At 36.8% G+C, this 26902-nt stretch overlaps 1 protein-coding gene across 1 annotated transcript in view; it reads right to left on the bottom strand.

The window, feature by feature from the left end:
• Window positions 1-1945: 1945 nt before the first annotated feature.
• Window positions 1946-26902, bottom strand: part of LOC140232817 (b(0,+)-type amino acid transporter 1-like) — a 37111-nt gene continuing 12154 nt past the window's right edge. Inside the window, exons 5-12 of the mRNA XM_072312932.1 lie at window positions 15350-15455; window positions 14772-14816; window positions 13784-13907; window positions 13052-13155; window positions 12227-12323; window positions 7773-7922; window positions 6946-7114; window positions 1946-2365 (exon numbers count right to left, since the gene is read on the bottom strand). Of these exons, the coding sequence (XP_072169033.1) occupies window positions 2301-2365; window positions 6946-7114; window positions 7773-7922; window positions 12227-12323; window positions 13052-13155; window positions 13784-13907; window positions 14772-14816; window positions 15350-15455 (860 nt within the window). The 3' untranslated portion in view covers window positions 1946-2300. The remainder of the gene's footprint in view (window positions 2366-6945; window positions 7115-7772; window positions 7923-12226; window positions 12324-13051; window positions 13156-13783; window positions 13908-14771; window positions 14817-15349; window positions 15456-26902) is intronic.

The following is a 26902-nucleotide window of genomic DNA, read 5'->3' as shown; positions in this document are numbered from 1 at the left end:
CTAAAATTCCCTTACAGAAAGCAAAGCAACAAACAGGCTCCTCTAAGCAGGGAATCAAATATGTAATCAATATTTAAACTCTACTTAACACAAATACATTTTTTTTTTAATCAAGATGATATATCAAAATACTGTTTAGCTAAGTTCTGTTTAGTACCCATTTGAGAGTGATAAGAGTTGCACCTAACAATACTGTTTAAATATGCCAAGGCCCTAAGCACAAACTGCCTGCATTTAATGGAGACATACTTACTACATAAGGACCACTTGTGAAATCACATAAACGGTACTCTTTGGCAAAACATGAGATTAGCTCTTATACTACTGAGAGTTGCAATATTGTACTCTAACTCTAACTACTCATACTATGAACATATTACTTATAGTGACAATGATAATAACAATGACAAAATTATAGTAGTAACGACAAAGACAATGATAACAATTTCTGAAGTTAAGCGAGTGATCACAAATGCATATGCAAAAAGTGACCCCCCCCCCAAAAAAAAAAAAGGGGGGGGGGGAGAACAATTTCTATCCTCACATCAGTGTTCAGCAATACTTCTCATACAAACAAATAGAACACATACACAACTCGCACGCATGCACAAATGTGAACCTTTTGTTTTTCACCGCAAATACAACTTTTATACTCCTCATCCACATAATTATAAACTTCTGCATGTTAGGGGGCTTCTTCTATTTGTATTGTAGCAAAACAAGAAGGTTGGGAAAAGCATAATTAGAGCAAAACTGCTCCAGAATTTGCTTGCAAAGTAAGACATGAACCCACAGGATCTGGATTGGTGGTGGTATATTTTTGCCAGAATACATAAAACAGAATGTAGAATACAAGTTGCCTTCCCTAACAAGGTGTATTCCCTAAATATGGCTTACATAAGATTTTTTTTTTTTTAAGCTTGTACCATTCTGTGTACTATGTAGAACACAGAGATCATGAAATAAATGAAAATACATGAGGAAAAGATGACCATAAGAATTGGCACAATATATTATTTGAGAATGAGGAAAAACCACGACAACAGGGTGTTGGTAAACATCTATTTTCTATCTAACATTTATGAATGCCAATATCTTATATACTAACACCCACTGAACCACAAGTTCAAGTATACAACCAAACCTGTCTTTGAATTTCAGCTCAGCTACTTGGTAGCATTATTGAAAGATTTACACACAAAAAACAAGAAAGAGAAGAATAGAAAAATAACTCTCCAGTCACAGATGTGAACCTTATTTCATTAAAGAGCAATATTTGATTTCAGTTAGTGTTCGTCTATTTCGTGCTCTACCACTAGTCTTCTATCAAGGCTGGTTAATACAAATAAATATCAAATAAACTCTTGGTCAAATTGACTGTGGAGAAGATTTATTGCTCTAAAATATTTCATAGCATGTATACAGAGTAAGCATGTTTTACTTTTCAATATATTACAAGTCCCTAAGATGGAAATGATAGATTCAAATTATTGTTATTATTATTATTATTTAAGAAATCTGGCTCACATAAGTGTCATCCTCTACATTTCAGAATGCAGAGAGAAAAAGATCACTGTAACAGCATGACGAAACAAGGTTTTAATCATTTGGTGCTCTTAATGACATGCAATATTAAAGCTTAATATCAGTCATAAAAAAACAAAACAAATCAACAGGCATACCTTTTAAAGGTAATCTATACACAGACACAATATATTCATTAACCTCATGCTCTCTAATATGTATACAGAAAGGACTGGCTGGTTATTATTTTCTCACCATTTCTAAGAAATGAGAGTCAAATATAGATACAAATTCACAGCACATTTTACATATTCTGGATTTTTTTTTTCACTCTCACTTCCTTGTGGAATTATGCCTCCAGCAGCTTTTATAAAGTTTATTATTAGTGAGACAAACAAACTCATGATAACTTTTTAGTATTTGCCGAGTCTTCAACCTCACCATCCCACTTTTGTACCACCACCCTTACAATTTTATGGCTATTAAGCACATTCTAATTGATCGCATCTGCACAACTCTTAAAAGAAAAATACTGGGCCCTCTTTGACGGAAGAGAAAATTAGTAAGACCCGGTCAACTGAAAGTGGTGTGAGTGTGCACTCCAGCCTTGAGACAAGACTAAAGGGGAAGGTCAGTCTCACATTGAGGTGTCCTTGACATGTCCATGAGCTATCTTGGGTGACCTCGTATAGCAAGTGTTGCAAAGGGTGATGATGATGCCGTTGATGACGATGGCAATGACGATGATTGTGAGTTGTCTCGGTCAGGCGATTCTTTCACTGCGTCCTCTTTACCGTTGGCACGACGATGAACAACTTCTGGAGCCAAAGGGTCACGGGATCTGAGCAAACAATGAGAAGGATGCCAAGGTAACCAATTAAAGATCCTTACCAATTAAAGACCCTTCATAGCAACCAAATCATCTTTCCCCCAGTTTCCCCCCCTTCATCTCTCATCACAAACACTGCTAAAAAAATCTTAATTATTCTGGTTGCCAAAGCACACACTTGCTCTGGCAAACATGCTGTGTAAATATTTATCTTTGATCTAACACAAGCATCCACATTTAATGTGTTTGCCGAATCTATACATCATCAAAATGTTGGTTTGCCTTGGCAATTCTGTGTTGCATTAAACAATGAATTGAATTCAAAGTAATCAGAAACAAGAAAAAAAAAACACAATGTTAGCAGTTTTGATGGGAGCCCAGAAGTAAACATGCAATGGCTGCATTCTCACAGTTTGATCGTTTAAAGATTCAGTCCTTAAACATGCATTCTGTGATCCGTTCAGAAAGAAAATCAACAGCAAATTGATACGACCAATGACAACCTTCCATGTGGCACAATCTATGAGGCTGTTTTATGTGTGTTCTCTTTGACAACATTCTGTAACTTATCTTTTATTATGCATTGTGATTCAATTCGTGAATTGTATTTGATTTCTGTAAAATATCTATGTTTCTGTTGGAAATGGAAAAATAATCAATTAATTAATTAATTAATGAAAATGGATGTGCAATTCAGCCTTTTACAGCCTTTGCTCACTGTGGTTAATGCAAACAGAATAATCACTCCAGTTCCTGGGAAAGATCACTCAGTAAAGACAGAAGTGCAGTGGTTTGGTGCTAACTATCTACTATCAAGCCACATCCTGTTCCGGTGGTCAGACAGCACAGAGAAGTGGAGAGAACATGCATAAACACACCCCAAACTGAGACCAGTGCCTACACAAAACTGCACTGAACTTCTTCCCTTAACACCCTCCCCTCCCCTCATATCTTCACAACTCTTATATTCATCTGCACAAAGAATATCCACTTTACTTTGTTATATGCAAAAATTAACAGTAATGTCATCTTTGTTCGGGATAGCTCATAATAGAGGAATTGTTGGAGAGTTCAACATTTTGGTTACAAAAAAGACATCGAGAGATTTGTGAGGTGATAACATCATTGTCTTGTCAAATTTGCATGTGTGATTCTGACTGACAAAACAAAGTTCAAATTTCCTTCATGCTTTATATTTTGTCCAATTTTTTTTTTAACAAACTTGAACTGTAACATTTGTTTCATTTCTTCTCCTCTTTAAAGGTCCAGTTTACCTTTGGGAGCAGTGGTTTAAAAATGCTCAAGATACCACATTTGATGCATATGTACAAGTCTGTTGTATCGCAAAACATCCTACCATATTTAATTTTCGCAATGAAGCCTAAAATATAAGGAGATATCAGTATTTTTCTCAATAAACCGTAACTGTAGACGGTTTAGTCTGGAAGCATTCTTTTTATAACTATTGTTCACATTGTGTGTATTTGACAATACTTAACATCGATTATACGGATTCAAATTTTTACAGTGGTTGTGCCTATCCCTACCTCACATTTTAGAACTATTTTGAAGCACTAATACTGGGTTTTTGTTTCATCTGCAAATGGTAAATTATGCCTTTAAAATGGCACAATATTAATGTGCCTGGTCTTTACTGTTCGCCAACTATTGCTAATCACCTGGGGAGGACCACAAGGCATGGCCACCCTTTGTCCATTTACCAATGTGGGAGTACCACTTCACTAGGTTAGCACCCTTCTCTTTGCTAAGAAGTGAAGTTGGATCTTCTTTGTGTGCAAGTCGTGACTCTTTCACATACAGGACTTCCTTTTCATGTCCTATCCAAGGCAGTGTTTGTGCCTCTTATTAGAGAAAGTAGTATGATTATGCCCCCCCCCCCCCAAAAAAAAAAAAAAATGCGCAGCCAGGGTACTAGACTCGTTGGAACTTGAATCCAAATCTATCTGATTGCAAGGCAGATGTGCTACCGACTGAGCCATGTCACCATTTGTTTCCCTTATTCGTAAATCTGAACACTTGAAGACTTTCCACATTTCCGCATACATCTCATTCTTGCTTTAATACAGTATACAATCCTCTCAACCAAAAGAGACTCATTTGTGGTTTTGCTAATCCAACACAAAACTACATCAAACTACAGATGTTATCACACATGAAACTAATTCTCCAGAAGTGGCATGCTCTGGGGTTTTCCCTGGTCAGGTTTGAACCACACTCAAAACTTTGCTTCCCTGTTGGATCATATACACTAAGAATGGCAGCTGTCCAGTAAAACAAAACCACAAACAAGGGCATTAAATGCACTTTGCTTGGCTTGCAATGAACAACTACGAACAAAGTTGGCCTTGTACCGAAGAAAACGATCGAGATTTAAAGCCCTGTGCGTACTCTCAATCAATTCCTCTGAACCCACTCAAATGTCATCATCTTATACTTGTGTAAAGTGTCAGCTTGACCACATGGGTAGATACTACTATATACACAAAAATTCATACATCGTTTCATTCCTATTGGATGGGCCATCTTAAGAATCATTTTAACATGAAATCAAACACATCTCTTGGCAAACTGCTTGCACTATTCTTACACACTTTACAACAAGCAATTACAAAAATGTAATATAGTAATTGTATCTTTTCCTTGACTGATAATGAAGTTATGATGTTATTAATAAAACAATAACTGCAATTTACTTCAGCATTGTTTATAGTTTGGTCCCCTCCACCCTCCCCCCTCCCCCCCCCCCAAAAAAAAAGTGTACTCAGCTAACACTTGTTTGCAAAGTGAATTTGAAGCTTCTTTGATAGAAGTGAAATTGACAGGGTCAGCACAGAACTTTGACATTGTTTGTCACAACAAAAGTTTTCTTCTCGATGCACACAACAGACTTGAAAGGTCAGCAGTGCTGATAACCACCCATTAAACCCCTGGATGTGCCATGCCAAACGACATCATAGGCACCAAAAGTGGGTTCTTGTGGTTCCAAGTGGAAACGCTTGCTGGGCCTGGCATCTTGTCAAGCCACAGACAGAGTACGTTTTACTAGTTTGTCTTTGAGAGGTTTGATTGCAACTTTGTTCCGCTGGCTGTGACAATCTTGGCAAAACATTAATCGGATTTCTGATAGGGGATGCTATTATCGTCACCATCATTATTACCACTTATGTGGTGTCCATTAGAAATAACGAGTAATGTTTCCCTTCCATGAGAAGATGCCAAAAATGCCCCAGTTATCTCAAAGTAATGCCCAGTGGAACAATTGTGTGGAGATCGAGTGATAAGAATATGACATTAACAAGCTAAAATCCAATGATGCTAAAAACAAGGATGTTAATGAGTCTTACAGAAAAAAAAAAAAGGCGGGACATCTTTTCGAAATGTCAGAGAGTCTTGACAGAAAGTGTGTATGATATTGGCATGGAAATTATAAGATTAGTATCATCATAAATTGAATGCATTATATGTAACATTGGTTTAACAAGGTTTTTCATCCTTAGAAGAGATCTGGGAGAAACCTGGTGTGTTTTAGGTATGACAGGTACAAAGGTTTAATTCTATCATCTCACCACCCCCATAACAAAACAACATTCACTAATCAGATATTATATCATAAAACACTTAACATGTTAAAATATAACAAAACAATGCCTTCGGCAACACTTCGTGGCAGAGGCATAAATATGATAGATACAGAAAAACCTTTTATTGGCAGGAAAATGTTATCTAAAAAAAAGAAACAAGCTTAAACCACCCTTTACATTTTCTTACCTAATAAAATATGATTGGCATTAAAAGTGTCATAACCTTTGCAACATCACTTTTCCTAGCTCACCACTAATTTTCATCTTCCACTTTCATTCACACAAACATTTCATTTATTCAAATTCATGACATTCTTCCATCAAGTTGTTTTTATCACAACTGATGGACAAAGTGCCCTACATTGATGTAAATAAGCACTGAATTGATAAGTGTTTTAGTAGAAGCTATGACCACAGAAATCATGGGCTTGAAGAAGTCCTGGCTTGAGAATGTATGTCCATGATTTCTTTTGTCATGGCTATGACTAAAACACTGATCAATTTAGTGCTTATGTACTATGCCAATGTAGGGCAATTTGTTAAAGGGATCGTATAGTTTTGGTTGAGACCTAGTTTCAGGTTTCTAACATTTTTTGGTGAGATAATGAGAAACCTCTTATGAAATATTAAAGAGTATGTAATTAAATGAGGAATTCAACATTTATTTGATGAAAACTGGTTTTGAAATGGCTGAGATATCAAAAACAGAGTGATTCCAAAAAAGTGTGGGATCCACCTTTTATTACGATCGCTTTGTTTTACTTTTTTTTTAATGTTTCAGTCATTCCAAACCTGATTTTCATCAAATAAACTTTGAATTCCTCTTAAAATGGTATGCTCTGTATTATTTCATAAATGTTTCCTTCGCATCTTGCAAAAAGTTAGAAGCCCAATTCTCATCTCCACCTATACTGTACTATCCCTTTAATCAGTTGCGAGATTTCATTTGCCCTTCGTTCTACAGAGGGTGGTGTGAGGGTGAGAACTTACTCATGAATTTCGGCGAGTATCTGTACTTGATGAAGGGGAAGTAGAAAACGAGTCCCGCCAGGATGAAGAGGAAAGCGTAGAGGAACTCGATTAACGGCTCATTGATGATCGGCGCCACCACGAGGTAGACCGACGCAAACACGAATATGATTGGGCATATAATGGGTACCTGCATTGAATGACATAAAGGGTAAGGAAGTGTTGATAAGTCTCAAGTTTGACTCTTAGAGACCACAAGGAAATGTGATACACAGGACAGCATCTTCTGCTCTTTATCCCTAATAATAATAACTGTCAATCTATGCACATGACTCTAGCCATATCTTGTGCACCAATAGAAAAAGGACATACAAAAAGATGGTCAGACTGCAAATAACTCTGTCTCCCATGTAAATACTTGCACTTCTTATATTTCCATGTAATTTACAAATTGTAGTTTTGTATTGTTCTTACTTTGCAATAACTTTTACTTTTGTGACTTTGTCTTCCTTTTTTTTTTGTCTATTATCTTTGCTTAGATCACTACTCATAATGATGAGGGTTTTGATTTTAATCAAAAGTTCCCCATTTAAATTTAAGGAATTATTTTACAGAGATAGCTTTCCCTGATCACTGACAAGAAATAATTTAGCTTAGAGAAGTTTTACTTTGAAAACCAGGTGATGATTGCATATCAGTCAAACTCTCAACACACAGTCAGTCAACAATTACTATCAAACAGGGATGAAGCTACAGGTATGTTATTGATGTTGTTGAATGTTGATGTTGAAGGTCGGCAAGAAGGATATGTCACAATAAGGGTCCCACGGACTCCTGACTTTTCATACCTTGAACGGTCGCTTTAAGTCGGGATACTTATATCTCCAGTACAGCAGACCAGCGACGGTGGAGCAGTAGAAGAACCATGTGGCAAAGCTGAAGTAGTTAATCAGCGTATCGAAATCGCCTGGAATCAGCATCAACACTGCTATCGTGCTCTGTGGATGGTCAGTTCAAGAAATACAAACACAGAATTCATAAAAAACTAGTAGGTTTGATTACTGCTAAGTATCCTTACTTCATATCTGTGTTATATATTCCTTTCTATTGTAATAAAGCTTTTCATGGTAAATTAGAGTGTTATACATGCTATGAAGTACTGTATACACCATACATTTTATAGTGAATATATTTTTTCACGAATTGGGACTTCCCAACGATTTCGTGAGTGGTTGAATTTACAATCGTGGAGTACAGTACAGAATGGAGAAATATATGCGTGCATGTCGGGGTTAGAGTCAATATTTTCTCATGTCATTAAACTCGCGAAGAGCACCTAAATCCGTGAAATATATGGCATGTACAGTATGCAAGTAGTAATAGAAGCCAAAATGGAAACAAATTTAACCCTTTGTAAGCTTAGAGTCCTGATTGCATACCTGCCAAAATTTCAAGATGAAATATCTTACTCATGGATTGCAAAAATCTTATTTTATATGCAAACTGAAGTTAAAAATCTTACTTTCGGATAAATCTTCAGAAAATACACATGAAAGGTAAATCTAAATATTTTTTAAAAATCTGATTTCTCTGACAGAAAATCTAATTTTGCTATTTTCAACGTAAAAAATCTTACTGAATCTGATAAAATCTTACTAGTTGGCAAGTATGTGATTGGCACTGAAGTCCCCATAGTAATGATACACTATCCAAATTACTTTGCACAGAAAGGGTTAAAGAGGCTAGATCAACCTTTGTGGATCAAAAAAAAAAATATAATAATTCACAGTAAAACCAAACAAACAAACAAACAAACAAACATTTCCAACAGTCAAAAAATGCATTTTTGGTTCAAAATGGGAAAATTACACATAGTATACCAAGCATGCTACGTCAAATTTCAGATAAAAACATTTTTCATCTCAGAGATATATTTCCCTATATCTTATAATAGAAATAAAATAGACTATCTAAAAACAGACTACTTAACTGTTCATTGAGACTGCTGGAGAATTAAAACGACAGCTCCCTTACTGCAATGCAATTATTACATTCATTTTGTTGCCCTGCTTAAACATTTACCCTACAAATTGATTACTAATATCATGGGACTGATATGAATGAATCAAAGATTATCAACAATGCACTTCTAAGATAGTGATGTTTCGTCCTGTTACACACAGCCACACAGCAGACAGTAATTAAAGGAGACGTACAGGTGATTTTGAATCTTATGCACCTGTACATCTATAAATTGGTAATACTAAATACAGAGTTTAAGAATCTATAGTGATTGGGATGATGAATAAGAATGTTTTCAGAATTCAAAAGAATGCACAATGAACAAGGATGGTGTCATAGCAGCTTCAGGTAAGAATGAATGATGGGTGCTCAAGGAAGCAGAACTAAAGAAGAAAGCATGAACATATTCTAGACAGGTGAACTTGTTAAGCAAGTTGAATTGTAACAAAATGACACTGCCATGAATTACTGGAATCTGTGTGCATCCCATGTCATCATCCTTGTTCAATGCATGCTTTTAATTTTTAGTTTAGTAATGGTTTATCAGCCCAAGGGCCACAATAAATTCCACAAATCTACACATGGTACTATTGATTTATGTAGTACATGGTGTGAAATTATATGCATTGATAGTATAGAAGATCTGCATCGCTGTGGTAAGTGGTCGAGGAAATTTATATTCATTACATAAATTGTCTGGAATGCCCCTTTAACAACACTTAGTGTACACAAATCATTGTAGGAGATACCAACCATGAGATAGCTACAATACTCTAGGTACAGTGTAGATATCATATTGGATATCCAACCAAATCAAGGTTGACTGTTTGCTTGTATTAACAGAATGTGTTCAAGGTAATGAATCACCCTCCGACATCAAGGTGTCTCTTTTCAACACATAATTCCACTTTGCATCATATGCTGGTAGCTCTATCTTGTAACTGAAGACCAATACATTGCAGTAACCACAAACTGACAAGTTTCCTCACTACTTCATGTATCATGGTGTGGTTATTCATGAATCTATACCAGCATAATATGGCTGAATGAAAAGCTGCCTGACTGCACCTCCCCCACAAAACTAAAAATGAAGGAGGCTGATTTGATAGGCCTTTGAAACAGATACTGACACCATTTTCTGAGAAGATGATAGTTTCTATATTCCCATTTATTACTCCATGATAGCAAACATAAGCGTCAAGACAACCATAAGACATCCTATCTGCAAACTAATCCAGTTTTGAATTGCTACATTAGTTTGGCCCTTGGACATTAGATACAACATGCTAATAAAGTGTTGGTGCAGATTGTTAGCACTCTCGCTTCTGATCCTCCCACTCATGACCCTCTGCCATAGAGAGATCATATCGGATTACAGATTTAAACATTAGATGTGCATCTAATACGTATATCACTAAAGATCTTCTGAGAAGAGGGGGCTATACTACAGGAGTTTCGCTTTAGGCCAATTTGTGATTTGTCATGAACGTGACAGGCTCGCACACACAAAAGGAAACCCACTGCACAAAGGATGAAGACAGGAACACGGGAGGCAGCAGTCATAACTTCCTTCACAGTAATCACAATTTCCACAAAAAGAAAAACCAAGCAACTATTTTCGAGATATTTTGCATTGGTGGTGGATCCTGCAAATATCTGTTAACACCACCTTTCTTTGCAAAAATAAACACTGTAATATACATCAAAATATTTTTTTTTTCATTTGTTTTTCCAAGAACATGGACATTTCATGATCATTCTCTGAGAAAGACAAAGTTCTAATATGCTCTGACATATCACTTCGAGGTCATCACTGAATTCTTACACATTATCAAAAACATAAACAAATTTTTTTTTATTGTCCAGACTATGTCATTCCATTTTGTATAATGATTTGATAACACACAAAATTTGCTAGCAAAAGCCCCATGACAGTAATACATCATATCCACACTTTGACTATAACTACCCAGTAGTTACAAATTACAGTACATGCCTGTCCTCTACTGAATTAATTTGCAAGACATGACCACAAGAGGGCGCCAAAGCAATCATATCACCACAAGATGGGAGCGAGAAAGAGAAAGAGAAAGAGAGAGAAGCCTGCAGAAGTAAACTATTCTATCAAAAGATATCAAAACTCTCTATCTCGTTCACGTCTTTTTCTGCACATGATATCCATAGGCACATGAGCCCAGCGCTGTATTGTTTTGCTTGCCTTAACAGAGTAGCCCCATTTTGTTTCTCTTTATTTGTTTTCTTGCTTTTAGTTTCAGACAGACTTTTGCGAGTCCTCCATAAAGCGTCAATCATAATCTAACTCTCAAATGGGGTGGCAGCAAAGAAAGCATCCACCTACCAAACCACTTCCCCCAACGAATGATGGTGAGGGCGCCATGCACTTTTCTTCACCCGTTGACGATGAGTCCCGAGTTACTCGGCTGAGAGTCTATGGGAAATGGGTGTTGTAGCAAACTCAGCTACATGCTTTGTAGTCCTCAATGGGCTAAAATCATTTCCTTGGGAGTGCTGTCGTTTTCAGGTGAAATGAGTTTCATTTCTGATGTAAGTGTCTGCTTATCAATCACAAATTTCTATGCATGCCAATGATTTTTTTTTTTCATCATAGCTATTACTGAGTAATTGGTGATGCTTATTGAATTACGTCGATGTACGGCAATTTTTCAGTCAGTTGCAATAAAGACAACTCAATACAAGAATTCATTAATTTGTGCAAATTTCATGTTAAGCATGTATTCAGATGACTCTTTATATCAAGCTTCAAGGTATTAAGCAAAAAACAAAACAAAGCATATCCAAATTGTCAGGCACTCCCCCATTACCTGTATGTCTACTGGTGTATAAAGGCCCCTGAGCTATAAAGCCCTGCAGGACTTGATTCCCAGTTATGATAAAAACCTTGTTAGAATGAAGTAGAAATGCAGGTTCTAAAATCATCATCTATATATCTTCATAGTTTACTGTTCAGCTGTAACAAAATGTTTATATAATGAAAGAAAAACTGCCAACCCAGAGGACTTTGTTATAATAGCAGACACCTGTAGTCACACGAAAGAGCTTCGAAGACGATGGCCAATTCACAGAGGACATTAACCTGTTGAGGACAGTATGACTTTGCTACAACACGCATTTCCCATAGACACCTGCCTGAATATACTCAGGACTCGTCTTCAACGGGTTAACAGGTTAAAATGGATCACAGCAGCCCACCTTGGGCTCCTGGGCTCCAGTGTGCTGGAGGTAAAAACAGGCGGCTTACCGTTGTGATGAGAGAGATACTAGGAGTCAACTTCTTGGCGTGGATGAAAGAGAGGATCTGGGGTAAATGCCCATCCTTGGCGGCAGCATAAGGTAATCTGTAAAGGACAGTTAATGTAAAAATAACAGCTGGTTTTACACACTGCCTCTCTACTGTGTTCAGGTGCCTAAAGTTTTTCTAAGTATAATCATCCCTGTTGCTGGAATTGCATAGGGGCCAATGCATTATGGGCATTTGAGGCCAATAATAGTTCCCTACGAGCAACTTTCATACCAATATTTTTCACTTTGTTGGTATATTTTGTTGAACAACAGGTCAAAATGTCACGAGTAAGTAAAATCATTTCTTCCAGTGGAGGACATCATCTTTCTTGTGGTTGTATTGTTTGGTTTTGTTGATATCAATTTCTGCTGCCACTAGATGGCAGTATTGCTTTAATGACATGGCACTGGAAAAAATATTCATATCTTTCCCGGCGAGGGCAGCAGGCAATGCTTTCAACGTGTGATTTGAATAGTTCAGATGCAGAACCGTCCGTTGAGCTAGACAAAAACATTGTAAAAGATAGTGTTCTTTTTTTCATGTCCTGCCAGGTAGGGAGGCTAGGTTGCTTTGTCTGGACTTACACATTTTTTTTTTTTTATTCGTAAGAGGTGTTCATCCAGAAAGTCTTCATATCAATATAAAAAATAATGGCCAATACTGGCATCACTTTATACAAGTAGATGATGGATAGTAATGACTACTCTTAAGAGTGGGTCTGCCACTGACACTTATCAAGCTTCACTGGTGTAAAAAAGGTCAAAGCTTAAACTTCATCCTTACCTCCCTGAGGCAAACAAGTTCCCGTTGGCGGAGCCGAAGGTGGAGAAACACACAAAGATGGGAATGATGAAGGCCATGGGACCGAGGGTGCGCTCTGCAAATGTCTGCGAGGAAAGATGTGAGGTAGAGGTTGACATAACGATGGATGAAAGCAATAAACATACACAAGACGTGGGTTATTTGGGTTAAATTCTTATCTTGCTACATTTATATGTGACCCTCTAAACCAAATTCTCCTGATTAAGTTACAGACTTTAAAAAGTTTACATCATGGGGGTGTGCTAGTAATGTGTGTGTGGCTCCCTCCCTGAGCAAACCTTTTTGTTGTTATTTTTTCTCTACAGTTACATAAAAAAAATCCAACACAAGACTTTCATGAATATATAAACTTCATCTTGAATAAAATCAGGCAAATGGAATAACAACTTTAATATGTGGATGTAGAGGTAGGCCTACCTGTACATGAGTCATGCGGTGGGACTGCATGTGGTCAAATAAGTATAACAGTGACACAACATTTGCTTCTGTAACAATTGCTCCAGTCTGATTTTCTCCATGCACTTAGGGTTAGGGTTGTAATAGGGTTTTAGGTTTAGTTTGATGTGAGGATTAGGATTAGGGTTAGCGTTATGTTTCTGGGTAGAATTTATGTTTGACTTAGGGTGCAGATATGTAAATGGGAGCAGCTCTCACAGGAGCATATGCCATGGAACCAAATATAACACTACGTACCACGGCCACTGCATTGGAGTCCAGGAGTTCTTGAGGTGACATAACGGTGAAGTAGGCTACATTGACTAGCAAGTAGAAGAGCGCCACCAGTGGGATACCAATGCCAATGGCCAAGGGCAGGTTTCTGTTGACGAAGAGGGAAGTACATCATGGTTTTGGCTCATATCAGTTTATGCCAGGACTGCAATTTTTTCTCAACACAACTATAAGACAGCAGCGGGATAAAGCAGTGTAAGCCCTATGTTTTAAGCATACTGTATGCATATGTCCTCTATAAAAAGACAATGCTGGATTAATTAGACAATATTTGCATAGATTCAGCACTGCTGAAGTCAAAATGCAATGAAAATTTAATTGTACGGTTACCTGATATTCTCTCACCTTTTCCAAATAGATGAAGAATACTAGTCTGTATTTTGTGAGCATTGTCAGTCTTTTTTCTTCTTCTTTTTAAAGCAAAGTCATGTATGGAGACATATTGTGGTATTTTCAAGGTATTTCACCCTTCTTTTTTGTTGCTGGTTTTTCACACTTTTGTCTTCACTCATCTCTGGCCCAGCACTCCTCCCCTACAATGAGAATAAATATTAATTGACCTGTGTTTATCTAATCTCTCCTTTCTTCACTTTTTACATGTTTAAAATTTCATTTTCAGACAAGTTAAGGGAATGAAAAGACAAAGATAATTTTTTTTTTCATCAAAATCAAAAGATAACAGATTCTTTTCAACAAGATATTAAAACTCATTCTTTGACATGATATAACCACAATGATTACTCTAGCTGTCACAATCAATGTCCATCCTGGGACTCATTTCATAAAAGATACCAGGATAGCAACTCTTGCTGGAATGGTAACTTCCCATAGCAACAGCCAATCTGGAAGCTGGATTCTTGTCGTTACCATGACGACTGTCATTCAAGCAAGAGTTGCTATCATATCAACTTTTTGTGAAATGGGGCCCTGGGGAATCTATCTCCATCCATACCTTGTTGGGTTGACCAGCTCTTCTGCTACAAAGTTCAGGTGGTTCCTGAAATCAAAGATAATTTGCACAGTTGTTACGCAACAGTCATCACTCATTTTCATACTGTGTCATGTTGATACGTGTTTATCTATATCTATCTATCTATCTATCTATCTATCTATCTATCTATCTATCAATCTATCTATACATGCATATATACATACATATATGGATATCTTTTCTGCTTCCGTACACTTTAAACTTTGCTGCATCCTTAGCTACACAACATGTTTTCATAACATATTTCCATTGTAAAAAGACATTCAACCATTTCATTATGGATGACACAGATATCAACATATTGTTACTTATGTCATATTATTCTTTTAAATATCCTATTATAGCTTTTATAAATCCTATAGGTTAATAAAAGGATAGCAATGGCATGCCAATGAAGTCCAGTCTGAAAAGATATCAGTTGCAATAATATGATTTTTTTTTTTTTTTGAAGATCTATATCACATGCTGTGCCTGTCATTGCCGTAAAAAGATAAAGATATTTCATGGTGATCTCTCGCGACTTCCAGTATGATACTCACCAGCTTTCATAGGCCCATAATCCTTGGTAGAATGCAATTCCGTATGAGAATGCTTTAGGTGACGATCCTATAAACGCTGTATTAGCTGACAGATATTGCGTTCCACCTGCAAAAATATTGTAATGACAGAAAACAGTTAAAATTTCTTGCTCTGTGAAATAAAAAAAAAAGAAGAAAAATAACACCGTTGCCCTGCTTCAATGGACTGAACAGAAGGGGAGGTGGAGATAGAGCACTGGTAGAATTTGCTGTTTTGTCTCGTTTTTTGTTAGGAGGAGTCAGATGAAAGATGGGTTTATTGGAAAATGATTCTGCTGATGCTACAACTGATGGGGGAGGGGGTTAATCTGGTGAGGGAGAAATGGGGGGGGGGGGCAGAAAGAAAGTAAGTCATATCTGAAGTATTGTCAAAGGACAAGTTCACCTTCATTAACATAAGGATTGAGAGAATGTAGCAATATTAGTAGAACACATCATTGAAAGTTTGAGGAAAATCAGACAATCCGTTCAAAAGTTATGAATTTTTGAAGTTTTTGTGCAGTCACCGCTGGATGAGAAGACTACTGCAGTGTATGATGTCACATGCGTACAACAATATAAGGAAAATATAAAGAGAATTTCACAAAATTCCATGTTTTGAAAAAAGTATGCATTCCCTTGACTCGTTACTGACATATGTTGTGGGTAATATTATTCCCATTGCCTTTAGAAAGAGACAAGTCAAGTGCTCTTTTATTATGCGAAAAAAGTGAAAATATGTTGAATTTTCTTTACATTTTCTTTATACTGTTGTACTCATATGACATCACGAGCCTTCGTAGTCTCCTCATCCAGCAGTTCCAACACAAAACTTTTAAAAATTCATAACTTTTGCATCGATTGCCCAATTTTCCTCAAACTTTCACTGATGTGTTCTACTAATATTGCTGCATTCTCTCAATCCTTATGTTAATGAAGGTGAACTTGTCCTTTAAAGTAAACCATCATTACACAGATCAAAGGTGCCAAACTAGAAATGTTTACCTACTTTATAGAAAACTACACAACAATTACACAGCTGTCAGCTAAAATGGGGATACTTATTTTGTAATTGCTTGCATCATTACAAAATGAAAATTTTAAGGAAAGACTACAGCAATGGAATAATTCAAAATTAGGCTACACCTTTGCCCTGGTTGTGATTTGCACGAGAAGGGAAGAGGATTAAGGTAAGATATCAAAGGTATGTAGGATTATTTGGGAGTGGTGAAAGGATCCTGGACTATTGAAATAGAATTAAAATGTTCAAAGTTCAAGGAAATATTTTCTCAAATAGCGTCACAAGGAGAAGAGTAAACATGCAACCACACATCCCCCTACAACTCAAAGAGAAGAAGGCCATTCAAACATACAGTGAAAAATTGTGACACTACTAATATCACATTTCCTTGAAAGCAGAAGGCAATGCTGCTAAAAACAATCCAAAACATATTGCCGGAAGATAGATCGAGGGTGCAATTTATCCAAGCTTGCGTGAAGTTTGCTGGGGCAATTTTCGGTGAGAATGCTCGCGGCAAAAATATCGGTTTAAGTCACATGACTTCCTTTCGGTGTTTGGGATCCTCCCTGTGGAGGCAAACGATACAGGCAACTAAACTGGCAAAGGGTATTCTTACATCATTTGCATGCAGTACAGTAGGCTGCAGAGCCAAATGTAAACTTGCATTTAAACATAAAAAAGGCATTGATTTCACCTTTTTATTCTTTGCAGTTCTGAATTTGTGGTGCTTTTTATTATTTTCAAAGTGGTTGTGTATGCTTTTCACTGAAGTGCGAATGGCTACGACAAAGATTGTTACTTTTTATGCCTTAACATTTCATAAAAAGAAGAGTCCTTTTGAGAGGATTTGATACAGTGCACCTTATTAGATATGTATCCCATCACTGCATTACATTAAAATTGTGCCAATTAGTGATCATGAGAATAATGCCAATATTATTCTTATATATATATATATATATATATATAGCACTTTCATTTTCCCCGTTATACTGCTCAAAATGCTTACTGTATATGCCATATGTCTGGTGAATTAGGACTTCCCGACAATTTCGTGAATGGTTAAATTTGCGATTGTGGAGTACAGTACTGAATGGAGAAATGTATGCCTGCATGTTATATTCATGTTGGGATCACAGTTAATATTTCTGCGAACAGCACCCAACTCGCACAATTCATGAAAATAAAAAACCCATAAAATACATGGCATATACAGTATATGTATCATATTAGTCAAACCTCCCACACTTTGAATGCTGAAAGCCATTAACCCATTTCCCCCAGATCCCTGCACAGTACCAAGATTTCCAGAGGTAAGCGGTTAATGTCATACAAATTTGTATCAATGTCGTTCATTCTTTCATCTTTTAAAAGAGATACAACTATAGTTGACAACTTTGCATAGTGTTTAAAATTACTGATTTAACCACATAAAAAGAATCATTAGAAAGGCAAAGAGATTAATTTTAAGTAGAAATCATTCCATACATCTAATGACACTAGATAATAATATTTTTCCCAGATATGCTATCACCTCATTAGAAATATAGAAAGAGAAGAAATATATTGCAGCGAGTTATTGCTAGATTTTGCTGGAGTAAAGAGTGAATGCAGCAGGTGAGAAAAAAAATGGCAAAGAGGAGAGAGTAAAGACCACTGTATCCAGGCTGGAATCAGCTATGACACTCACCATTTTTGTCAGCTATTAATGTTAAAATGACAGATGAAATTTTAAGATACAAGTTATTTCAATACGAATAAAACATAAGCTCTCCAACACATCATTACAGAAAAGAACACAGTAAAGAAAAGAACATGAAAGACAAGGAAATAATGGCCATGAAAGTGACAAATGTCAGACTGTTACTGAACCGTATAAAACATATACACAAAACATATAGAGGATATTTATTCAAGAAATGATCACATACATGTATTTTAAGACCAGACCACTGACCAACCGGTTAGTCTATTCAAATCTAATACCATCATTGCCATTAATACTGAAGAGAATTCTCAATCTTTTGAGTTGAAACATTTTTGACAACTTATGATGGATGGATGAGAAGAGTGGAGAAAGACTGAACTACTTTAACTTGTATAGAACTACAGACAGACACACAAGTGGTTGGAAATAATGCTGTCTGCACAAGTCAACAGGAGATGTATCATGCTTTGTCTGCGAAAATTTGTTTTGACTCCACTGGACAAAATTTGCTGAATCCCTTGCCGAGGCAATGAATCATTCCCACTTAACCCGTTGTCTATCAGGATCTGAAAATCCTATCCGGGTTTGTAGGAGACTTATCAGGTTCCCATAAAAAAAATGGATTAAACTTACAGCCCTCGTGACATGAAGCGGTTTCAAAGAGATTATACCTATAGAGTAAGTAGTCGCCATACGCGTGCGTACAAATAGTGCGTCCACAATTGAAGAGGGAGCGCACACTCAGCTCCGGACTGGATCTAAGTCTACGTTCAAGTCATATCTTCTCATATCATATCTGGAATTATATGTTATTCTTCATTACACATTTTCCTTTCCAGAATCACAATGTGGTTAATTGTTTAAATATTAGTTTCTACGATGATATCATATCATTTGAACCATTTGGTAGAGTCCAGACCTTTTTGTTATTCCCAAAATAAACAGTGGGAACTTGGGTGTAGACTAGACAGTACTTGAGCATTATGACGTTTGTTTCGCGTACATTCCCACTCACGCCATAAAATCAAACAACATCAGCACCATTATGACGCTTCAACATGACCATTGTGACGTCACAATAAAACAATGCAAGGTCACTGCGCCGAATATTGAAGTCGAGCGCATTACACAGTGCGCTGCCACCTACTGATTAATAACTGTACAGGATCCGTGCAATGGCGGCTCCCACAACGCAAAATGGCAGCTCCCTCGCGCGGCTGCCTCCCCACTGGACTACGCCCTCTTGTGGTATAATCTCTTTGAGCAGTTTGCACTTGTAGGGGTGTATTTGCAGAGAGTAAACAGTAGTAATATGGAAGCAAGTGTCAACACTTGCATAGATTTCTACTTTCACAGATGAGCCAATATGGGACCACAGGCCACTGTACTGTGACTGCTCTACTAAGCTCTCCAAATGCACTGAGTCTTTACTGCTGTCCTTTAACTTGCTGAGGATGAGCTGACTTTGCTGTTATACAGTCACATTTTCCATAGACACCTGGCCGAGTATACTCGCAGACTAGTCTTAAACAGGTTAATAGGTGTAAGTTTTATTTTACAAGCATTCCATGTTTCTACCTGGTACCTGATTTTATCAGATGATGGCACAAGGTATCACAGCATTAAGTTTTGTTCCAGTCTTCCCATGTATAAGGTTACAAAATATTACATTGATTTTTTCTCTCTCTTTTGATTGTTTGACACTTGAGACTATACACCAGGTTCCAATTTAATCTTTCCCAAGTGTGTTGTCACAACATGAGACACTAGTAATCAACGTGGCAGTTGAGTTTTGACTAACACACCATATGTTTTCATGTTGGAAAGTAAGTGTCAAAATGGTTCACACGATACTCCTGGTACACATCTCAAGCACTAACCTGGCACACTTACTCTTGAAATATCAGTGGATTATTCTATAATTTAGCTACATGTATGTCACTTGCATCTTTCACTTCTTTTCTCTGAAACTGATGTTATAAAAAAGGTTAAAATAAATGAAAATATGGACTCTAGGGCTAGGGAAAATTAATTAAGATTAATTAAGAGTGGAAGTGTTCAATTTGTTTTTCTTTCATTTTAAGTCTTTGTCACAGTATGATATAAGCCTATTCCTGGTAAGATTAATGAATGTCAATGTTTATACAAGGACATGATTTTTGTGAGACGGTACTACTTCAATTTCCACTTTAAAATATTGAAAGAGGTGAGCCAAAAATTGTAAATTTTTGTGTACACTGTACGGGAGATGTAGGTCGCCAGTAGAGGTGAGATGTAGGTTGCAGGTAGAAGCGAGCCGTTTGGGAAAATGAGTGTGGAAATCACTCCAGCTGGTACCGGATTGCATCATGCTAAAACTTGGCAACCTGCCAAGGTGAATGACGTCTGTCGCCTCCCCCGCCCCACCCACAAGTCGGCCGCTTGCATCAGCAAAGCCAAGAAGTGGAACAGGCCCTGAAGCCCCAAACGCGAATCAGGAAAGGTCAAGCTCGTAGTGGAACAGTACTTCCCGATTTTTTTCCCGATTAAATCAATGCAGACACTTATACACAGAGGGCTCAAGAATCAGCCATGCTTCATGTTTACAATAACAGATTTTTGTTCTTGAATGTCCCACTTTTCAGAATCCCTATACTAAATGGATGTGTTCCCTTTTAAGTTAATGTGATATGCCCCCCAAAACACCACAGCCTGCCATATCCATAGGTGTACACATTTTTTCTGTATTCATGGTGGGTAGATAGAGAATGACTTTTGATCTATCACAAAATGTATTATGGCTGCAAATATTTACTTGCAAATAGGGAACAATACATTGTTGCATTTATGCATTTACACACGTGTGTGTATATTGCTTTAGAAATTCTGTTATCATTCCAACACACATATTTCTCACTAAATGACTTCCTACGGCTAGTGCAGATTTAATTTTCATATCTTCCCTGCCATATCAGTTTACAGACTGTAAAGCTACAATTGTCATGCACATGTACCTACCTCTTGTTACAAGTGATATAGACTGGGGAGAGTATAATTTATAAGGAAATAACAGCATAAACAATGAATTTTTAATCAGGAGTCTAATCCACTTATATTTGAAGTACACAATTTGGTAATACAGTGATATTACTCAGGGCTCCACACTAACTTTTATTTTTGGTGGCCCAAAGGCAAACATCCGTCCTTTTTTGGTGGCCCAATCAGGCCACCAAAGTCTTCATTTCTGAAATTTTGGTGGCCCGATGTGCGTTTTTGGTGGCCTTGGGCCACCGGGCCACCGTTAGTGTCGAGCCCTGTATTACTTATGACAAAATGATGCAAAAGAACAAAGATCTTTTTTCATATTTTCCATTCAAGTCAACAAATAATGGATCAATCAATAAAGCGAATGAAAAGAGAACTATTTGTCTTCTTAAAGGGGAAGGCTAGTAACTGATCAGTGGGAATCAGTGGAAATGCTGGGAGATGATTGTTCCAATCCTTATGGGATTCATTCAAGAGTTCATTGTATATCTATTGTTGTGTGAAAATGATTTGCTTCAGAACAGTCTCATATTCAAGTAATGTGCAGATTAATGCTCCGTCACTGACCAGGGACGCTAACCTGGAAGCATTAAACTGCACATTACTTGAATATGAGACCATTCTGAAGCAAATCATTTTCACACAACAATAGATATACAATGAACTCTTGAATGAATCCCATAAGGATTGGAACAATCATCTCCCAGCATTTCCACTGATTCCCACTGATCAGTTACTAGCCTTCCCCTTTAATAGCATGACTAGATTTTGAATATTTTGATTACAGAATTTTAGTTAAGTTCAGAATCATCTTCTTTTTCATAAATGTTAAATCCTAATCCAGGTGAATGTCAATTTGTGTGATTGTTTTTTCTTAATCCCACAGGGTCAAACATTATTAGGTTTTAATTTTTAGAACAGGAAGTGATGAGATTGCCATTTGGGAGAAAATAGTATATCAGGGCTGCCAACATTGGAAACTACTTGAGAGTGAGACTCCCATAGGCCAATGCTATAATTTCGGAGTCAAAATGAGTGAGATCAATAGAAATGCATGCAAATGAAATAAAGTTTTAGAGTGAGAAAGGACCAAAATGAGTGAGTCTCACTCTCAATGAGTGAGAGTTGGCAGCCCTGGTATATGTCATATCAGAATGTCCAGGTACACATACATGTAAATGCTCAGTGTTCACATAAAATATATCTAAACTCCCCAAAACTACATACAAAGGAATCAACTTCAATAAAAAGTGCCGTTAGATCAAAAGACCAATTGTAAAAGTGCTGAATTTGTAAGTATGTCATACATGCAACAAATTTACTGATTAAACACATTATATAAAAGTAAGCAGAAGGCAAGAGCCTTGAGTACACTGATTGCTTCTCCGTCTACCACCATCCGCATGCTGAGGCTTAGTACTTGACTGTAACAGGGTGTATAACATACTGTACATGATTCACATGTAATTTGGAATCTTTTGAATGCGAGGTATGAACATTTCAATGACATAACACTTACCGGTATGCATACACATGTATATTTATATCTATCATTCCACTGTGTTTTTAGGCAAGTATCCTAATATGAAACACACCAAAAAATTGGGGCTTTGACATTTTTGTGGGTTATGGTCTATATTCACTGGGTATAAGGGGGGGGGGGTGGTTAATTCATATAATTACATTGAGTATCACTTTGTCATTGATCTGTTGGCTAACATAAGACTGCAAACATGGAAGATAAGCTTCCCATTATTTGGATCGCATCTTCCTTTGTGAATACCTTGACTAATTCCATTCCTTCACGCTCACTAAATGAAACTTATTCTATTTCATGATTAATGCACATTTTTACGTTTGTGGATATAAATGATTTGTAAAGTGAGCAAATTACATCCTCATTTCAGAAAGGCACAATTCCAGAAAATAACACAAGTCAACCAATGTCATTATGAATGTGCATATAAGTGAAATATCAGCTCAAAAGTGGCTATTTGCAGACGACCAGTATGTCTGTATAGCATTTCCAGTGAAATCTGAGGCCGCTGCTTGAGAATACATGAATGAAAAAAAAAAAAAAAATGCAGCCTATCACGTTCAATTAATGCTACGAGTACTTCCTGTTTAAAGACCATAATTTATACTGATTCTTTGTTTTCTTTCAATAAATATGACATCAAATCACTTTATGAGACAGGAACTTTCTCCAAATCAATGTTGGTCATCTTAACCCATTAAGGACGGACTGATTTTGCTATAATACGCATTTCCCATTGACACATGCCCAAGTATTCTCGGGACTCATCTTGTACGGGTTAATCATGCCCTTATCACACCTGCTGAGGTGACAGGTTCCACTACATTTGTGCTCTTGTGACAATTGCTCCCATGAAATACAGTATCTGCACGCTAAGCCAAACATAAGTTCTACCCATAAACATAAACCTAAGCCTAACCCTAATCCTAATCCTCATATAAAACTAAACCTAAAACCCTATCACAACCATAACCCCAACCCTAAGTCCTTGAAGAAAACAAAAATAAACGACATCATTGTTTCATCCACATACATTGGTATAATTTCAACATTTTAGTGAATGGTTAAATTAGTGATTGTGGAGTATATTAATGGATGCAGAAATGTATGTGTGCACGTTGCATTAGTGTCAGGATCCGAGTTCATATTTTTGAATTAAATCAATTTGTGAAAAGCACCTAACAAAATTTGTGAAAATAAAAACCTTATGAAATACATGGTGTATTCAGTATTTCCCATAGGCAGTAGTGTTAGAATAAACTATTTAACACTGTTGAACATCAAGGTCAAACTCTAATAGTGACTGTATAATTTTCTATGTTGCTTGTATTCCTAAAAAGTGTTTCTTCATCCATAATAAGCACCATCAGACAGCTTCGTCTGCAAAGTTTGTATTTTTTTTGTTAGGTGATCCGAGAATCCTCTCGGATCACCTTCTGTATCTGTACGGATTCTTTGTTGGTTCTTCTTCTTCTTTATTTCTGGACAAAATTTGTGTAGAGGTTAGCTCAGAAAGTCCTCTTCCTATCAATTTCAAAATTATACCATATATGTATCATGTCCCAAAGACGACAGATCTAATGTATAATAGTGATCAGTCGACCGTGACGTCACTGTGACGTCATTATATGAAAACACATTTTCAATCATATCTCACTAATGGAATAGAGTTTTTCAATGAAATTTACGTCACATATATTTCAAGTTATGCGCATTCTACTCATATTCTCAAAATTCATATTTTCTCTTAAAACGTGCGCGTACGCGCGCGTTGAAATATTTGTATGCTCAAATCGAGCTCAAATTTTTTTTGCACACGTTTCAGACCATTTGCAGCATTTTTTGAAAAATTGAAAAAATTGGACGGACGCGTACGCGCGCGCACATATACGCACGTACAGCTCATATGCAACAGCAATTTTCCGATTTTTTACATTTATCGGATGTCTGAAAAGTCAAGGAACATTTCTAGCAAGTTTCAAGTCAATCCGACTCAATATGACGTCATACGGGACTGTCAAAGTTGAAATTCCGCGCGCGCGTCAATGGCGATATACAGTACAACAATGCCCAAAAACCGCCAATTTTAAATCCGATTTTACTCGTCAGGATGGACGGTGACCCCCCATTTTCTTTACATATTCTGAAAGCTGATGAGTTGTACATGTCAGTTTATGGGTTGGCGATACTGAAAAAGTGATTAAAAGATATCAAATTTCTTAATAAAGTAAAAAAAGTAAATTTTCAAAATGACGTCATCAATTTTCAAGTTTACTTGGGCGTATCTCACTTATCCTCTGCCAATTTTCACTCAGATTTCAGTATGTTGTAGCTTATTAAATGTTCTTTCATTAATGTAATAACAACATTTTGATTGGATGGCGGCATCACCTCGTAAAAATGGATTAAATGTAATCTTGTCAAATTTGACCAGTTTACGTGTTATCTCTATGGGAGAGCAGTTTTTCTGGCAGTGAAAATTGACATGACTATCTTTTTCGAGCATTAGCTCACTTATGCTTCGGTGAATTTTTCCCAGATTTTAGTATGTTGTAGCTGAGACTTTGGGCTATCGTAAGTGTGCCCTCCATTTTTTCATACGAGGCCGGCATCACGTCGAAAAACTTGGTTGAAAATGGCACGTGGCTTCGATGCAGCGTCATTTTGCTTAATACACAGGGCCTATGGAGCATGAAATAGGTCATTGCATAGCGCATCCGACTCGTAATCCTAAGGTCCCTGGTTCGAGCCTCACCCTTGCCAATATTTTTTTATTTTTTTTTTCCAAACTCTTTTTTCTTCTTTTTCTTTATTTAGTCTTAATCTCCCTTCCTAACTTTATCTTTTTCTGATTTTTTAATGCTTCTCCTTCAAATTTCTATAAAATAACATAATTTTTTCTTTATTTTTCTTTCTTTCTACTACATTCTGTGCAATAGATGAAGAACAACAATGGTTATCAATCCCATATTTTGCACATGTTTAGTTCATGTCACGTACATTATTTCATAAAATAACAACTTCTTGATCGGACACCATCTTGGGTATGTAAATTAGGGTCAAAGGTCATAAATGTTTCATCCTGTATCTTGGTGAATACATGTCCTATCTTTACCATATTTTGCACACGTAAAGACCATGTTACAAGGATCATTTCACAAAATAACCACTTTTTGCTCAGATGCCATCTTGGCTGTGCAAAGTGGGGTCAAAGGTCATATGTACTTCTTCCTGTATCTTCGTTATGACGTGTTATCTGTATGGGAGGGAATTTTTCTAGATGTGAAAATTGACATGATTGTCTTTATCGACGACTAGCTCACTTACCCTTCGGTGAATTTCTTCCAGATTTTAGTATGTTGTAGCCAATTTAATACTCTTTAAGTTTTGTTCATCAAAATTTTAATCGGATGATGTCTTCACCTCGTGAAAATGGATATAATGTAACCTTGTCAAATTTAACCAGTTTACGTGTTATCTCTATGGGAGGGAATTTTTCTGGAAATGAAAATTGACATGACGGTCTTTATCGAGCACTAGCTCACTTACTCCTCGGTGAATTTCTCCCAGATTTTAATATGTTGTAGCTGAGACTTTGGGCTATCGTCGGTATTCGCTCCATCTTTTCATACGACGCCGAGATCACGTCAAAAAACTTGGTTGAAATCAAACTTATCTTCGATGTATTGAGATATTTCTTTCTTTCTGCAACTTTCTTTGCAATAACTCTAGAAAAACAGCCCCTATCACCCCCATATTTTGCACATGTTTAGTTTATGTCACGTACATTATTTCATAAAATAACAACTACTTGATCAGACACCATCTTGGGTATGTAAATTAGGGTCAAAGGTCATAAATGTTTCAACCTGTATCTTGGTGAATACATGTCCTATCTTTCCAATATTTTGCACACGCAAAGACCATGTTACAAGAATCATTTCACAAAATAACCACTTTTTGCTCAGATGCCATCTTGGCTGTGCAATAAGTTGGGTCAATGGTCAAATGTACTTCATTCTGTATCTTCGTTATAGTTTATACCAGGGAGGTACCTCCCTGGTTTATACCGAATTTGGTACCAAAGATGGTAGACCTGACTCTCTTTTGTAAATGAGAATCCAAATATCACACGGCCAATGTCTCTAAACACAGATGAAACCTATATGGTCATGCCTATTGCGATCAGGACTCGAATCATTGATTAAAAAAAAAAAAAATCGGATCACCTAATTTGTCAGTCTT

The sequence above is a fragment of the Diadema setosum genome, chromosome 9 (genome assembly GCF_964275005.1).
Source record: "Diadema setosum chromosome 9, eeDiaSeto1, whole genome shotgun sequence".
Taxonomy (NCBI): domain Eukaryota; kingdom Metazoa; phylum Echinodermata; class Echinoidea; order Diadematoida; family Diadematidae; genus Diadema; species Diadema setosum.
Note: the sequence above shows the minus strand (reverse complement) of the source record. Positions and strands in the feature narration are given on the sequence as shown.